Here is an 18,087-nt window from a genome sequence, read left to right as displayed (position 1 = left end):
ATTCCACTGTTGAGCAGCTTGCACTATCAAGAAGTTTCTCCAAAGGCTGAAATCTCCTTTCTTGTCCTTTGAACTTCACTTTCCCCTGGCAGACCGAGAAGGAATGTCTAGTAATTAATCTGTTAGACCTGCAGGCATTGGTTATCTCTGCTTAAGACAGGAGAGGACCATTCTTCATAGGTTCAGATTCCTGAATAGGTATGTTGTCTGCTGGGTCTCCTGCTGCTGTAGCTCCCAAAGTAATGGGGACTTCCATATAACACAGGGATAGTCCACATAGTGCCCTCCAGGTGGACTAGAATTCCCATCGGCCTCAGCCACCATGGTCAGGGATGATGAATGTCGTAGCTCACAACATCTCAAAGGCATCATGTTGGCTAACGTCAAGTCATCAATTTAGAATACAGTACTTGGCTCCATGCACTATTCTCCATGAAAAAAAGAAATCATCACATGGATGTGTCATTGTCAAAGAGCGAGCCAGAAGTAAATCACACCATTCAAAGTTTGAGTTAACTCTTTATTAGCAAAATCACCATCTTCACAGACTTGATGCAGTGTCAGGCCCAATGAGCACAGCAGCTCATCCCTGGTAGGTCTGGACCCATGAATCAGTTGCCAAGACTGAAAGTCCCCACCTCCCCACAGCCATCTAAGTTCCCCCCTCTCCAGGGCTTTTTCCAAGTAGAGGAGACTTTGCCTGTGTGCAGCCAACCTCTCCCTTGGTGGTTTCCCAGCTGGTTCCTCCCCCCATTCCTCTACGTCCAACCAGTCCATGGCATGAATTTAGAGACTGGGCACTTTCAAAGTAGCTGATCCAGTTTTCTGGGATCCCAAGAATCTTGAAGTAGTAACTTGTGTGCAGTGCACATGTGAACTATAGCTATAGTCCACTGTGGTTTGCAGAAGAATAACCAAGGTATTCTAAGCACAAGTGTAATTCAGGTTTTGGCAGTGTTGTGACTTCCCCAAGTAGTTTCCCCAACCCAGCTTACATTCCTGTAAACTTTACAAGTACTTTCCTTTAACCACCCAAATCTGAACAAGCCATTCTACTGCACAGGGAAGGGAATGTGTTACAGCCAAAACCATAAACAAAACAGGTTCAGATTCTTGTTTTGACATGACCTGCAAATGCATTTCCATCATGAGAGGAGAGCTAATATACTGTGTGCCCATGTAACAAAAGTACCCTACACCGTTTACCTTTCCGCCACAGCGGTACCTATTTATCTACTTGCACTGGTGTGCTTTCAAACTGTTAGGTTGGCAGAAGCTGGGACAGAGCAGCGGGAGCTTATCCCATCGCGCAGATTCGAACTGCCCACCTTCCGATCAGCAAGCCCAAGAGGCTCAGTGGTTTAGACCACAGCGCAACCCACATCCTCTATTCAATTTCCACTATCTGAATACTATCAAACACAGATTTCTGGACCATCTATGTACCTTTCCTGGGATTCCTCCATGCCACTGTGCCATTTGAAATATTAATCCAGTTGCGAGGCAAAAATTCCCTTCCTGCAGAAATGACCTAAGTCATGCTTTACCCTTTCCAGTTTACTTTGTTGCAAACCTTTATTTTGTTGCTTCACTGAAAAACTGTTAGTTACTGGACTTTAACAGGAGAGTGAATCATCTTGTCTCAAGATTCCTGCCAAGCTCAATTCTCTCTCTACCTAGTCACTCTCTCTTTGGGAGAATACTGGCATTTCCATTTTCACAAGGCTGTTGAGAAAGGTATTTGCCTAAGTAGTCTTTAATGCTGTTGAGCCAGTTTTAGAGATATTTTCGCTCTTTGACGTTTAAATGTCAATAAATCAATTTTCTTTTTAAGTGCACAGTGTGCATCTGACAGCACCTCCCAGAGGCCATGATTTAAACAAGGTATTATGAAAAGGGCTTTAATAAAAAGAGCACACAGCAGAAAATATGAGGCATTAAATATAAATAAATGACATTGTGTTGAAATCAATTTGCCTTGTAAATAACGCACATTAAATGTATGGACTGCGTTATTTTAAAATATATTCCCCCCCTAAAAGTGTTCACTAGGAATATAGAAAACATCCTGTCATCCTTAACACATGCCTTTCTATAAAATGGATTGATTTTATGGATCTTGATGGTCTGTTGGCAGGTACTGCATCGTCAAAGCTTCACTCTTTGCTTTTGGTGAAATCGTACGGTTTCCACCTCTGAGCAAAATGCAACACCTTCTTCCTCTGGTCCTCAAAGTTTTCTCGCAGTCCCTTTCTCCACAGCCTGGGCTCCAAATCCAGCATGCCACCAATTATTTCCTTTTAAAGCAGGACAGACAGAGAAGAATATTACTGCTCTTAATTAACCTTGGAAATTCACACCTGTTCAAAACAAGGACTACAAAGTACAATTGGATTGGTTGGGGGGGGGTCATTCCAGCTCTGCATTTTAACAAGTGACTCACCCACATGTGCTCTATGCAAACTACTTCCTTTAAGGACTACGGGGGTGGAGTGGGAACAGGAGATTTAAACTGACAGCCACATCCCCTGCAAATCTACCCACAGCATTAGAGATTCTGTTTGTGGGGGGAAAGAAGATTAAGTTATTCCCTAAATCCATTATTGAGTCTCTCTCTCTCTCTCTCTCTCTCTCTCTCTCTCTCTCTCTCTCTCTCTCTCCTCACAATATTGATCCTGCTAAAAAAATTAGTCCTTTACCTCCAGGCAAACATTTATTACAACTCTCGCTTTGAATGGTAAGATCTCAACATCATATAGAATGGCTAATTACACAACTCAAACCCTGAGATAACAAACATTCTTCATGTCCCTGGGATGTTCTAAACTAGCACACAGTAATAAAACTGCCATGTATATTCAACTTTGCTAATGTACGCAGTGAGCTTCTCAGAATGGAGCGTGCAGGAGGGTCTCCCACATCAGCCTCTTTGAACAGGTGACATAATAAATACCTTTCCAAAATAAAGGGGGAACTTGCGATGATCTTCAACGACGTGAGCAAAGCCCCCTTGTAGGCCGAAGTCTACGGAGAAATAAGGCAAACCTTTCGGAACCTAAAAAGACAGAGAGGCCATTCATTATTTCATGCAAAGGAAAGACCGTTCATGGGGCTGTCTTTTGAAGCTTAAAAAACTGACAACCAGCTCATTTAGACATATCTTGGAGGCTGATGAAGCAAAAAACACATACACACACAATTCTTAAACCCTGAACTGCAAGGAACTGAACTATGAAGGGCAGAAACATGTCAATAAGATGTCAGGGTCAGGAACTCATGGTTAAGTTCCCTCCTCACTAACTACAAACCTTGGCTACAGCTCGCGTTTGGAAAACACACCAAGGCACACTTTGGCTTAGGTCAGAGCCACAGAGCGTTGGAGTAAGAAGGAGTAAGAAGGAGCAAAACGGCTGCATGATCTTCCCCCAGGAGACAGCAAGTTTGTCTTGCTGTCCCAATAAGCCATAGTTTGGCTTACCACGATGTGCAAACTGGACACAAAAACAATGTCCCTTTACTACTACTAATAATACAGTCAGACCTCTTCTTACGTCCACCTCCGCTTGCGTCCATTTCGCCCAATATCCGCAGCAAACTCGGAAGTAACTGGTGGGTTTGTCACCGTTCGCGCATGCATAGGAGTGGCGATCGCCGTTTGCACATGCGCAGAAGCGAGCAATCACCAACCGTGCCTGTGCACAACGGCGCCTCTCCCAGCAACCCATTTCCACCTCCGGACGGACCTCCGGAATGGATTATGGTAGCAGGTAGAGGTTCCACTGTACTTTATTATTTATACCCCGCCCATCTGGCTGGGTTTCCCCAGCCACTCTGGGCAGCTTCCAACAAAATATTAAAGATAAAATAAAACATCAAACATTAAAAACTTCCCTGAACAGGAATAATAATAATTTACTAACAATTCCTCGTGCATTTTTATGGATTTTAAATATGCCGTCGTAGCGCACACAGTTTTCTTCTGCTGAGAAAAGGTCCAATTTAAAAAAGGATAAATGTAAACAAAAGAGTAGCAGTAAATAAAACTCTATACACTAGAATTCCCTCTGGGGAAGCATCAAGTGATTATGACCCTTCTTACTCTGAAAATGTGAATACGGTCCACACTGTCACTGAAAAGGACACGTGGAGACTAATTTTGGGAGGCAATGAACCATCAGATGCCCTGAATAAGGACCAGGAAATAGGCAGAAAACCGGGAGCAACAGCAAGATAAACAGTACGATTCCCATCATCCCTGACCACTGGTCCTGTTAGCTAAGGATGATGGGAATTGTAGTCCCAAACATCTGGAGGGCCGGAGTTTGCCTATGCCTGAACTACAACTTCCAGCAGCCTTTCTGCACGACAAACTATATTCAGCAGCCGTCCTTGTGAAAAGAAGTCTACAGATTTCAGAGCTTTGCCTCTTGCCCCAGCCCTTGAGAAGGATATAAACCATCTTGTTGATTGGAAAGGAGGCTGCATTGACGCCAAGCAAAGACAACCATTTCCGTAAGCCATTGTTACATAAGGGCAGGCTATGCAGTGTGATCCTATACACGCTTATTCCAAAGTAATTCCTGCTGAGACAGCGGGGCTTATACCCTAGCAAGTGTGTTTAGGATTGCAGCCCTAGACATTCTGATACTTGAGTCGAAACATTAATACGAAACCCTCAGCCATGACAGCTAGTGCCTTGAAAAACCAGGAGTAATATTTAAAAGGTTTGCGTTACTGGCGTCAATTTATCCATTTTAACTTTCAGAACTCCAGCAAAAGATCTTTGTATTAACATCACTGCAATGGTATTTGACTTGTGAATTAAAGCCTCACGTCTTACATAAACTGTATTTTTATTGTCTTTTCTCATTTTACTGTTCTGGGTCTTTTAAAACCTGGCCCACTTTTTTTTGAAAATGAGAACAAAAAACAACAACTGCCCACATGTTATAAGGGACAAGCTTCAATACATACCGACTTGCGAACATCTTTTGAAGATAGATCAATCAGCTTTTTATTCATGGACCATTCTTCATCAGACTCCATTATGGCTTTCTGAAAAAATATTGCAACAACATATGAAACACTTTCAGAATGACACCATATGCCATAAAGTAGAACTTGATTTGTAATAAATAAATAAAAAGCAGTTAGAATACTGTGTAATTTCAAGAACGAATATTAATTTTATAATGCCAGAAACTAACTTCGTGACATTTCTCCAATTTGTAGAATTCAATTTACATGCATTAATGCATAATGAAGACTGATTTTATACTAATTTTATTCAGTGCCTTTCACTTTTTATAGCTTTACAACTGCGGTCTAACTTGGGCCTGATACAATTACCTTGAAATGAGAATTTTCAGTTTGCCAAATTAAAAAGGCCACAGGAATTAATTAAGTTATATTGGCTCTTTTTTGTACATAAGAAAAACCAAAGGTAAAGGTCATGCTTTTGTTGCCAATGTTAATTAAAATCTAGCATACATGTATTTTGAGTTGCTACTGCCACAAAACACTATCTAAATAGTTCCAAGTCTAAACCATGTTCAGACACTCAGCAGAGCTTGTATGTTAAGAGTGCTGCCCTATACTCCTCTAGCAGTGAAATAATGGAAGCTGCCTTGTATTGAGTCAGCTTATTGCTATATCCAGCTCAAAACGGTCTACACTGACTGGTATCAGCTCTCCAGGATTCCAGGCAGGATCAATTCCCAGGAGATGCCAAGATTGAGCATGGGATCTTCTGGATGCAAAACACCTGCTCTACAACTCGGACATGGCCCTTCCCTCTTCCCTCTTCTCTGCCTGCCTTGTTCTGCTGCAAGCGGAACAGCAAAGGAGATCCCATGTTGACTGCTCACTTTAATTGTTGAGGAGAAAACCTATTAGACTGAGGCCCAGCCTCATTATACCCATATAGAGCTGTGAGCAGAAGCTGCATCCAAAACAGCCCTGTTGAAAACAATCTTGTCAGGTTAACAGCACAGCTCCTCAGCCATTTGAAGAAAAAAAAAATAAGACACACAAACACACACACACACACACACACACAGAGAGAGAGAGAGAGAGAGAGAATGTAACTACACATCCAGCACATACAGATCACTTACATTGGCAACTTCTATCCTTGCCTCTGGAGCAGCGGTGAATTAGACACATTTAGTGCCTGTGTTTATTAAGCACTTAAAATGGCAGACGGTGTCAGAGACAGCATGTACACAGATGGTTATTATTAATGTAATTTATAAACTACCCTTCACTCGAAGTTCACAAATGATCTAAGGGCAGAATGTGCTCAGCCCCCGTTACTTAAAGCAAACTGCCCAAACCATATGAAAATACCTTTGTCTTTTTGACCAGAACTTCTTTTCCTTCATGTTCATCTTTGGGCAGGAGATGCTTTATCGCATCCATATAAATGCTCTCAAAAGTATGCCTGGTTTTGCACCAGTCAGTTACTGAATTCAGGCAGATTCATGAAAGAATTAGCTCCTGGCTCCCATGGAGGAAGTGCCACTGAGACAGGGCGTAAGTAAGGAGCAAAGCATGCTTTGTGTTCGTTCAGCTCCGTTATTTTTAGTGTGGGGTGTTCGGTAGGGAGTTTGTGCAGTTGGAAAATCTGGTTTTTAAAAAACCCTGGCCTGTTCATGCTGCCAACTCAGGGGCCATAGTGAGCTATCCAATCTGCACAGCAGGATTAATTTGATACAACAATACCTGTTTCCTTCAGAAGCCTATTTTCTGTACTTCCAGTTTTGCTCAAACAAATAGTTTGGGAAACCTGAAGAGGTGAAATAAATTTCACTTGAAGAAGGGGAGTTAAGATAATCTGATGTATTTTAGGGAATCTATTTACTTTCTTCAGCTTCACACAGCCAACTTTAGTTCAGTTTTAAAAAAACAAAACTGCCAATTTAGTTCAGTTTAAAAAAACCAAAAGTGGTATGATCAAAACGCAAAACTGAGGAAACTGGAGAGTTTGTAGATACCTTGAAGTAGATGGGAGCCATATCACCCACTTCCTTTGGGAGGGGGATGCATTCATATACCATGTGGTATCGCTTCTTTAAATTTAAGTTTGTCTCAAGGAAGACACAATCCAACTCTTGAGCTTCAAACATCTTCACCAAAGCTTTCCTGAATATCTGTAAAAAAGAGAGGGTGTGGAGTAAGAGGAGTCAAAATACATATAGTTTTCAATCACAGAAATGTTAGGCAACAGCTGCGGTTAAGTATCTGGCATTATTGAGAAGTCAAACTTTCATAGGTTAATGTCACATTGCATTCAAAATAAAATGAGCTCAACACTGGAACATGATGAATAATTTTAAATATTTATACTACATGCATAATGGCAACTGTAGGTGTTGTTTTCTGTCAAATGAAAGGCGCACTGAAGTTCAAAAAATTGGAGGGCATCATAAATGGAGGCAGAAACCATGGGAGGCCTGAGAGTTTCATTTCCTCAAAAGTTAATACCTTGACTTGCATAGACTCCAAATGCCACCATCCTTCCACTCTTCCTTCCAATTACACAATTCATCAAAAAGTGACATTTTCATCAGGGATGATTGACCTTTAAGCCAGATACTAATATTTCCTTAAAGAAAAGCAATCTTGGGTCTCTCATCTCCATTGTGCAGAAGTTTACCCAACCTGTTACTGTAACAGACTTGACTCATTTTCCTCTGTAGGATAGAATGTCACAACTGATCATGGAGTAGATCAGTTTCTATCTTGAGTGGTGCCTAGAATCTGGCATGTTTTAAAACAAACAGATAAGGTAGAAATCACAGTCTAGATTTCCAATAAATGAGAGATGATTTTGGTACCCAAACCTGAAATGGTGTGACGGCATCCGGCAAGAGGAGGCAGGTGCCAAGAACTTGTTTCAAATTGAGCTCATATGAAATTATAACAAGTTGGAAACCACAAGCCTGACGTAACTTAAGCTGACTGAGCATTTGAAATGTGCCAGGGCCATAAATCACAGAATTCACATTTCATTTTACAACCTCATTATCTTCATGGGCCACACTGGAAATAAACTCCCTTGTGCTACATTTCCAAACAAAACTGCATATTTGCTTTTGATGTTTTGTCGTTCTAAACATTCGTGGAAAACATGTGAAAGCAATGGCATTCGTTCATCACAAGACCAAATGATGCACACCAATGCACACATCCATAAATCAAAAGAAATATGCTCTTCTTTCCTGGAGAAATCAAAGTTGTTGCCTAATTCACACATTTGACAATTGAGGATGGTTGCACAGCCCTCTCCCTAAAAACGATAATGAACACATTATGGTGCTTTATACTAAGTGACTCTGACTGGTAAGAGTCCTCCAGGGTCTCGAAGAAAAATCTTTCATTTCACCTGCTTCAGTGGGGATGGGCAACCAAATGAGTTATCCAGCACATTCATGCAGCACCAGAAACCACCATGGCACATGGGAGATTGGGGTCCTCAATGGCACAGAAATACTAGCTTGTGGTCATCTTCTGGCATGCTAGGAATCCTGTGCTTCTGACCGTTGGTACTCCAGTAGAATAGCATAGACATTTATTGTCAGGGTCGAGCTTTTGCATCATTTTAAAAATGAGACTTTAGAGATACTAGGTCTTTCAGAGCCACAGGGTCAAGTTATGGAAACATTTCCCAAACTAGAATGGTATTTCCCAACTCTCTTGCCAAATAGCACTTGGTTCTGTCATGCAGTGGTGCACGTTTAAAACAATAGCTGGGGTGGGGGCAAAGTTCATAGCACTTGTGAGGTCAAAGGAAGTTCTCTGCAAAATTTATTTAGAGAATATCTGAAGGAAGGGCACATGAAGTTCCCATCTCTGACTTTGCTTTACAGTTTACATTTCTCCCCGAAAAAGCACATCTGCCTCAAGATTGCTATGAAGCAGCCAAGCAAAGGCTGTGAAGGCAGGCTAACAGCTGTCAAGCAAAAATATTGGCACCAGGATGTCCAAGAAGCCATGACATTTAAATGCAAATTAAATTGAAACAACCCCCTGGCCAGCATTTTCAAGAATCACACATCAGTAAGCAGAACTGTTCATTATCCTGTTCTAGTTGTGGAAACTAAGAATTAATTCAACAGCTGACACATTACTGCCTGTCACTTCCACTAGCACCCATTCTACCAATGATATTTTGGAGATTTTCAAAGCAAATTAAATGCGGAAATGCTCTTTTGCCGCTGCCGCCACTGCAGCTACTAAGGTAATTTAAAAAGCTTCAAGAAGGCAGTAAATCAGTGGTAGAGCACTTGCTTTGAGTGCACAAGGCTCTAGATTCAATACCTGGCATCTGAAGCTCTGGAGAGCTACTGCCAGTCAGCACTGAACTAAATGGACCAACAGTCTTACTAAAAAAAATAAGGCAACTTACTAGGTGGTTGTCTCTAAACTTGTAAGCTTTTGATAAACAACCTAAATTTGCTTTTCAAATTCTAGTTGGTCTAAACAACATCTCCCCTTCCCTGTGCAATACATAATTAACTTGCTACATATATTTTTTTAAATAGAAGTGCCATATCTTGACAAAATTTTATAGCCGGAAGATGCTGAGAGACCCCTGTGCATTTTCACAACTAGGTAAGAGGTCCTCAAGCAGGATTGGTGCTGCAATCTTCCATTTTCCTGTATTCCTCCCATTTCCCTTGAGATCAGCACGCTTGTGCCAAGCATGGCCTATGGAGATACACTTGATCCTAAGCAAAACGGCCTCTCATTTTAAGCAATCAACTGAGCTTACGTCAAGATATTAACATGAGTTTTTATATCCCATAGTACAGGCGTGTCCAAAATACATTTTGGGGGCCTAATCCAGCTCGCCGGTCAATTTAATCCAGCCCCTGTAGCAGTATATGTTATGTCCTGGGGTGAAATCCTAAAAAAAGCTCAACAACTCTGGTCGGCCCTTACGCATGCTCACTTCATCAAATCTGGACCTCTATCTGGCCATAGTAGTTTGGTGTTAAGCGAGTCAATAAGCCTTGGTGTTTCAAGGGAATCATTTCATACATACACGCACAGAGCAAGAAAGAGTTAATGGTGGGGAAACTGTGATGTTACTTTTCAATTTATAAGACAACAGAAAACAAAATATACAGACTTAAGAACGTAAGAACAGCCCTGCTGGACCAGACCAAAGGCCCATCTACTAGATCAGTATTATGTCCATGCAGTCACCAACTAGATGACCATGGAAAGCCGGCAAGGAGGACATGAGCCATCACTCTCCTGCTTATGACCACCAGCATTTGGCGTTCATATTGCCTCTAATACTGGATGCAATGGCTACCAACCATTGGTAGACTTCTTCCCCATCAATTTATCTAACAACCTTTTAAAGCCATTTAAGATGTATGAGAGCTACATGTGCTAGCCTGGGGGATTACAGGGCCCATGGCCTCAGGGTCTGCATCTGTCTGCCCCTAAACTCTGTTTGCTTTTTATAAAATCAATACCTAAGCTATCTTACTGATCAGCATTTGAATGGCAGATTTGCCAGTGTTCCTTTTAAAAACAGGTGTTGCCCCTGTAATCAATCACCTTCATGTGTTATTTTACCTTAAGTTTTTTTATCAGGGGGATCAAATAATATATAAATCATCCTCTTATGAGACTGTTTCCAGGTTTGTCTTTAGAGAGCCTCTTTAGTATTTTTGGCAGAACAAACATCTTCACAGATGGTGAAAATTTGAAAACCTATCTTTAAGACTTCTTATGGTTGTCAGTTCTTAGCATATCGTTTTGTTTTATTTTATTTTGACTGGTTTTTATTGAGGGTGCGATTCTGCATTTTGTATTTTTGGCTGGCTGGCTGTAAGAAATACACAAATTGTATAATATAAGGTAAAAAAAAAATCCCACGTACACTTCTGATGTAACCAGACTAATTTAAATCTATTAGAAAACATAATGGCTCCCTATAGTTCCTTAGAATGGGCATGGTAGATAATGTTCACGCAATTCAGAAACAAAACAAAACTTACTATGCTTGTTTTAAGAGGTCCTTGCCAGTCTAGGCTTGCTATCAACACTGTTAACTTGGTATTTACAGAGTATTACTGGAATATTGAGGGTGACTGAAACTTAGTGCATTATTTTTTGTTTGCTTGTTTTTCATGCTTATTCCTATACGTTTTTAGCCTGAACTGGAATAATTAAGCCATGCACTACCAGTCTTAAGGATAGAGAGCAGAAACAGATGTGATATGACAAATGCCTCAACATGTTGCAAGGGAAAGGGAGCATGAAAGAGATTCTGTTAACAGAAAACAAATTTAAAAGAGCTCTGAATCTTCTCAGTGATTATAAAAGCTCTATTAAGACTTTTATTTATTTAGTGGGTCCATAATTAGCCAAGCTACTCTGGAGACATGCTCTTTGTGGAATAAAGGTATCTTCTAAGCATTTTTGCGGAATTTCCCAGGCATATTTAATTACACTTTCCCATTATATTGATATTCCAAGAGTTTATATTTAGTTCTTGGTTGAATTTCATTTGCCTCCTACATGAGACCAAATCCTAGAAACTTGAATGACCTCTTGCTCACTCATTTAATCCTCCCAAATAAACATTATCCTCAAATGTAAACTGTCCATGTGCTTTCAGTTTAATAACATTAATGTCTGGTTTGAGAATAAATTGTTACCAAGGAGCTCAGCTTACTGTTGTTTTAAGTATGCTTGACTCCAGAAATCTCCATGTAGTATATTAAAGAGACTCTCGATGCACCAAGGGCAAAGTTGTAGTCTGAATTTACTAACCTCAACTTCAGACTGATCAGTGAGAGAGACTCGCACCAGGTATGCGAACCAGCATGAGAACTCTGGAAAATGCAAACCTCTTTCTTTTTTGCTTGGTGTCTAACCCAGTGTTTCCCAACCGGTGTTCCGCGGCACACTAGTGTGCCGTGAGACATCGGCTGGTGTGCCGTGGGAGGGAGGCGGGCGAGTCGGGCGGCGAGAGGCGGCGGCGGCGAGGATCCGCGTCGAGCCGGGGGCGGCTCCGCGGTGGTGGTGCCGAGCGGCGGGGCAGCGCGCGCAAAAGGGAGGGGCGCGAGACAGCGGAGGAGGAGGAGGCCGGCATGTCCGGGCAGCAGCAGCAACAGCAGCAGCAGCAACTCCCGGCGACGGCTCCTCAAGCCCCGCCGCCGCCCCCTCCTCCGCCCGCTATCGCCGCCACCACCACAACAGCCGCCGCCGCCTCAGCTGCCGCCGTCCCTCAGTCCCTCGCTTTGCTGCCTCCTCCCACCCCGGCAAGGGGGAGGGAAAAAACTTTCACTTTTGTGCGTCCCTCCCGGCGTGACGCTGCGCGCTGACGTCACGGGGCGGGGCTTTAATGGTGGTGTGCCGCGAGATTTTTTTCCGGTAAACAGGTGTGCCGTTGCCCAAAAACGTTTGGGAAACACTGGTCTAACCTGACCAAACCATCACAGACACATCCCAACTTGACCCACTTCGAGATTGTTCTATGTCCGAAGTACACAAGCTTGTTCAATATAAACTGGCCCCATATTCTTTTATGCCAATCTGCAGATTTACTAGACATTTAATGTGGCCGGTGCTTGGCAAAGATGTGCAAGTACTACACTCATTCAAACAAACAGTACAGTGGTACCTTGGGTTACATATGCTTCAGGTTACATACGCTTCGGGTTTACAGACTCCGCTAACCCAGAAATAGTGCTTCAGGTTAAGAACTTTGCTTCAGGATAAGAACAGAAATCGGGCTCCGGCGGCACGGCGGCAGCAGGAGGCCCCATTAGCTAAAGCGGTGCTTCAAGTTAAGAACAGTTTCAGGTTAAGAACGGACCTCCGGAATGAATTAAGTACTTAACCCGAGGTACCACTGTATTGAAGTTTCTCTACTTTCAAATCAGGTTATTTGGGTCGGATAAGCTGACATGTTAAATGTCGCTAACCTTTATACACCCACTGTGTGTTATTTTTATACTTCACAACATTTATTCAGAATGCTGATTTGTAGACTAAAGAAAAGTCTCAGTTGCAGAAAGTTAAGATTTGGCTATGAACTTCCCATAACTCTCTTAATGATCTCAGTTTGTTTTTTTTAAAAAAAAACCATCTATTCACAGTCTTCAAACAAAGCACTCAGAAGCCCCTTGTGTATTATTCCAACAGATGATGGAGAAGGCGACTCATCTCTGAATACATCTACTGTATCACGGCTGCAAGGAGCATGCTGCATATAACGGTTCCCTCTCCACTCACCCCCAAGCGGCAGCCTGCCCTTCTCACAGCAAAAGGGACAATGCCACCAAAAAGAAAACACTAATTCCCACCAGTCACAATGAAGGAGCAAACAAATGCTTAAATGTTTCCCACTGAAATTAAGAGGACTACAAGTGCCATGTTTGGCTGGTTCATATCGACAGTGTTTAGATATGAATCCGCACAACAGATCACATCAAGCCTAAGACTTTGCTCACCTGGATTTCTTCCCAGATGTCTTCATCTAGAAGAGTGGCTGCAATGTGGTGCTGCATAGGAACTATCAAGCAATGGCCTTCAGTAAGAGATTGGTAGTTTGGCAATGACAGGTAGACCTAGAGAGAGGGGGGTGGAATACAAGATGGTTGAAGCTTCTATTTATTTATTTTATGTTCCGCCCACCCTCCTGAAGGAGCCCAGAGAGGCAAATGTGTGTAAGATACAACAAGTGAAACACCTGAAAATAATTCCAGTACAGATGCAGAATGGGAAAGATTTTTACTTTAAACCCCATTTTTCCCCCACAAAGCCTCTGGCAAAAATCCCCTAGTCCCACACCCTGCACTACCTAAGCCAGATCTGGGTTACAAGTTAGATTTTGTGCTCTTAAAAAACAGTAGCCATTTCTTCTTTATTGCAGAATCAGTGTGCAACCTGATGCCTGTAACACCTAGTAGAGACTTATTCCTGCAATTTCCACTTTGGAACAGAGTCTACAACCTACCAAATTCATGGCTACAAATTCAGCCTAATTTTTGTACTCTCCCTCCCTTGCCTCCCCAGCCCCACCCTTGTTTAACAATTTCCACGGTTAAGAACTCCAGAGACCTGAAGGGCACGCCACTTTTGGGTGACGTTTTGGTTGGTCCTCATAAATGTATTGCCCATGGTAGATTCTGGAATATTCTCTTATGGATCCAACAATGCTATTTATAAACCTCAGTATACATAACTGAAATAATCACATTAATTACTCTCTTTTATGCTCCCTGCTGCTCTGGTCTCTTTACAGATCGCAAGCCCTCCAGAGCAAGCCTTTTATTCTCAGTAAGTTTGTTACTGAAAAAATCATCATAATCAACGCAAGCCTCTCGAAATAATCATTCTCCAGCAGCATTTCATACAAGAAATTCAAGGCAACTCAATTTGTTAAGACAGCTCACTTCAATGCTTAAGCCTTTATCCTCACTGACAGTATTTAGTCTTAGTCTATTCTGCTGTACAAAAAAAATAAAAATCTTTTGTTATAGCAATTATATGCTAAAACATACTGTAGAAACACTTTTATTCTATGATGCAGGGAATTTAAAAAAAGTAAATGCTATGTCAGATACTGTATTATCAAAGAGATGCCACCTAAGACGTTATACCACATACAGAAAATCGCAAACACAATTTCATGCAACCCTGAGTCAGTGTATGCTTCTCCTATGAGTGGTTATACTTGTCTTTTTCCTCATTTGGACAAAGCAATAAACCACATCTTAGGAAGGAGTGCAATGAGCCTTGCCTCTGCGTGATCCTCCCTTCCCTTGTCCTCTGGCATAGCAGGGAAGAGGTCAGATATGTGCACTTTTGTTTTAGACTAACTGCAGCCAAGTATTATATCTGAACCAGGACAAACTGTGTTTAGTCTTAACTATAGTTGATTTGGGGGGAAAGTCAACTTCAAAGCAAAGTTTATGAAGCAGGATTGGTTCAACTAACCCATAGTTCATCAGACATAGGCACACTCTGGCCCTCCAGATGTTTCGGACTACAATTCCCATCATCCCTAGCTAACAGGACCAGTGGTCAGGGATGGTGGGAATTGTAGTCCCAAACCTCTGAAGGGCCAGAGTTTGCCTATGCCTGGTTAAGATTAACCCAGTTTCTAACTGTGACTAATTGAAATATTTAAGGTTCTTATCTCCTCCACACAACTATATTAGAGAAGTAGAGAATTGGGGTGGGGGGAGGAGAGCATGAGGTCATTATGTAACTATATACTCTGAACCAGTACAAAGTATATAGTTACTGTAGGTAGTTCCAAGCACATAAAATTAATAAGCATAGGGAAATTTCCTATGTTGTGTTCTGAGCATGACATGCACCCCTCAGAGGTTTTGTGGCAATGCAATGTGGCCCTTGGAGCCAAAAAGGTTAATCATCCTCATCTTAAGTCACTGGCAGAATGCCCAGATCTCTTTGCTGAACAGAGATATGCCTGTGAAGACGAATCTCTTTCTGACATACACTGCACAGAGCAATGCAGAACACTAATTGTATTTTAATAATACTACAACCAGACTTAACACGGACACTGGCACCAGAGCCTGCAATAAACCCAGATGCCAACTTTGCTGCCACATACACCCGGACAACACCATTACTGGCCCCAACAACATCACACATACCATCTCGGGACTATTTAATTGCTCATCGTCTAACATTGTGTATGCCATCAAATGCCAACAGTGTCCTTCAGCTCTCTATATTGGACAAACAGGCCAAACCTTACGCCAAAGAATAAACGGACATAAATCTGACATCAAGAATCACAAAACAGAGAAACCAGTAGGAGAACACTTCAATCTCCCAGGACATTCTATACAAGATCTCAAAGTAGCTGTTTTACTACAAAGGAATTTCAGAAATAGACTGGAAAGAGAAGCTGCTGAATTGCAACTCATTACCAAACTTAAAACCATGGAGAGACCTGGTCTGAACAGAGACATTGGATTCTTATCTCATTATACATGACTAAGCCATTTTTCACCTTCTCACCCCTTGCCTTTTCCTGTAAGACCTATTGCAGTCGTTAAGAGTCGTCAACAGGCTCATCTCAGCTATCTGCCAATCTCCCATTCCCACCACCCCTCTGAGTAATACCCCTCCCCACCTTCTCACTATATAGAAGGATCTGGCAACTTCTGTTTCAGTGTATCTGAAGAAGTGTGCATGCACACGAAAGCTCATACCAAGAACTAACTTAGTTGGTCTTTAAGGTGCTACTGGAAGGAATTTTTTTATTTTGTATTTTACACATTTCAGTTCCTCCACTGAGTCTACCAACTCCAAAATCTTGCCGTTCTAGGCCATGCACTGCATCCGAAAGTTCCTTGCCTGTCTGCTTGCCTGTCTCTGCGTGTTTGTTTCCATGAAAAGACCTATGGAACAATCCAAACTCCCTCTGTGGGGCAGGGGGGAACAGGGTTGGATTGGGCAGCCCTGCTGACCTCCACCTGCAGAGTGAGTCCAGTATCACTCCACAGGCAGAGCTCTCCCTTCAACCCACCGAATGTGCAGGTTCCCTGCTGACAGAAGCCACCAGAAAGCCCCCAGACAGGAGCAGGTGGGGCTGAGTCAGCCCAATTCAGTCCCAGTCGCTATGCTGCCCCCAGGCTGGTGCAGAAATCTGCCTGCCCCCTTCCACCCAGCCCACTTGCTCAGCAAGGTTGCAGATGTGATGGTGGCCCTACCACCCCAGGAAGCCTTGCAGAGCAGTGGCCAGGAATGCACCCTTAGTCAGCCACATACATCACAACATTGGGTACAGATTAGTTCCCCTTTACTCTTTAAAACCCCGAGTCAGAAACCAGGCACAATAACAACAGCCAGTACACCTAACAAATACAGTGGTGCCCCACAAGACGAATGCCTCGCAAGACGGAAAACTCACTAGACGAAAGAGTTTTCCGTTTTGGAGGTGCTTCACAAAACGAATTTCCTATGGGCTTGCTTTGCAAGACGACAATGTCTTGCGAGTTCCTGCTGGTTTTTTCCCTTCCCCCCCCTTTTTCTAAGCCGCTAAGCCGCTTATCAGCTGATCCGATCAGCAGATAAGCCGCTAAAAACCGCTAATAGCGCTAATCCGCTAATCCTTCAATGGGCTTGCTTTGCAAGACGAAAAAACCGCTAGACGAAGAGAATCACAGAACGGATTCTTTTCGTCTTGCGAGGCACCACTGTAAAGAGGTTTCTGTACAAGATACGTCTTCTCTCATATGTTCCCTCCGAGGTTTTGAGATCCTCAAGGCTCTAAAACCTCTGCATTTAGAGGTAAGGCTGACGGCTGTTCCTGCTGAAATAAACTCGGTCTAAAATGTTCATATGGCCATCTGCTTAAGGAGGCATTTGGCTGACTAAAAAAAAACAGTTTTACAACATTATGAAACATGGACATCAAATTATGTAACCTATTTAAAAACTGGAGTGATGGGGAGAGGAAGATGAGTAAGGGAATATTGTGGGATACATGGTGAAGGATAATGGCTATGTGAATATCTGAGAGGAAGCTAAAGAGCCCAAATTAGCAGAATATAGACTGTTCCTTTTCTTGTGTTTTAAGTTTTAGCCCAGTCATTACTGAGGTCAGAGCTAAGCATTCATCCTGTGGTCTGTTTCTGGTTATTTTTATCTACATTTTGTTGACTTGTGCATGTATTTTAGCTTAATGTTTGGTCATCCAGAGAGTCTAGATGGGTCAAAGTCAGAATACTTTTGGGGGGCAATAAACTTGAGGAAATATGATTCTTGTTGAACTATGACGATGTTGAAGTAAACACATACTTCTAGCACATTTTTTGAGGTGGGTGGGGCAAAGTCTAAAACAGAAGAAGAAGAAGAAGAGGAGGAGGAGTTTGGATTTGATATTCCACTTTATCACTCCCCTTCAGGAGTCTCAAAGCGGCTAACATTCTCCTTTCCCTTCCTCCCCCACAACAAATACTCTGTGAGGTGAGTGGGGCTGAGAGACTTCAGAGAAGTGTGACTAGCCCAAGGTCACCCAACAGCTGCATGTGGAGGAGTGGAGACTCGAACCCAGTTCCCCAGATTATGAAT

At 42.4% G+C, this 18,087-nt stretch overlaps 1 protein-coding gene across 1 annotated transcript in view; it reads right to left on the bottom strand.

The window, feature by feature from the left end:
* Positions 1-506: 506 nt before the first annotated feature.
* Positions 507-18,087, bottom strand: part of CWF19L2 (CWF19 like cell cycle control factor 2) — a 79,752-nt gene continuing 62,171 nt past the window's right edge. The window contains exons 14-18 of the mRNA XM_081197625.1: positions 13,482-13,598; positions 6,996-7,151; positions 4,975-5,055; positions 2,954-3,055; positions 507-2,297 (exon numbers count right to left, since the gene is read on the bottom strand). Coding sequence (XP_081053751.1) covers positions 2,157-2,297; positions 2,954-3,055; positions 4,975-5,055; positions 6,996-7,151; positions 13,482-13,598 — 597 coding nt within the window. The 3' untranslated portion in view covers positions 507-2,156. The remainder of the gene's footprint in view (positions 2,298-2,953; positions 3,056-4,974; positions 5,056-6,995; positions 7,152-13,481; positions 13,599-18,087) is intronic.

The sequence above is a fragment of the Podarcis bocagei genome (genome assembly GCF_964188305.1).
Source record: "Podarcis bocagei genome assembly, chromosome: 6".
Classification (NCBI taxonomy): domain Eukaryota; kingdom Metazoa; phylum Chordata; class Lepidosauria; order Squamata; family Lacertidae; genus Podarcis; species Podarcis bocagei.
Note: the sequence above shows the minus strand (reverse complement) of the source record. Positions and strands in the feature narration are given on the sequence as shown.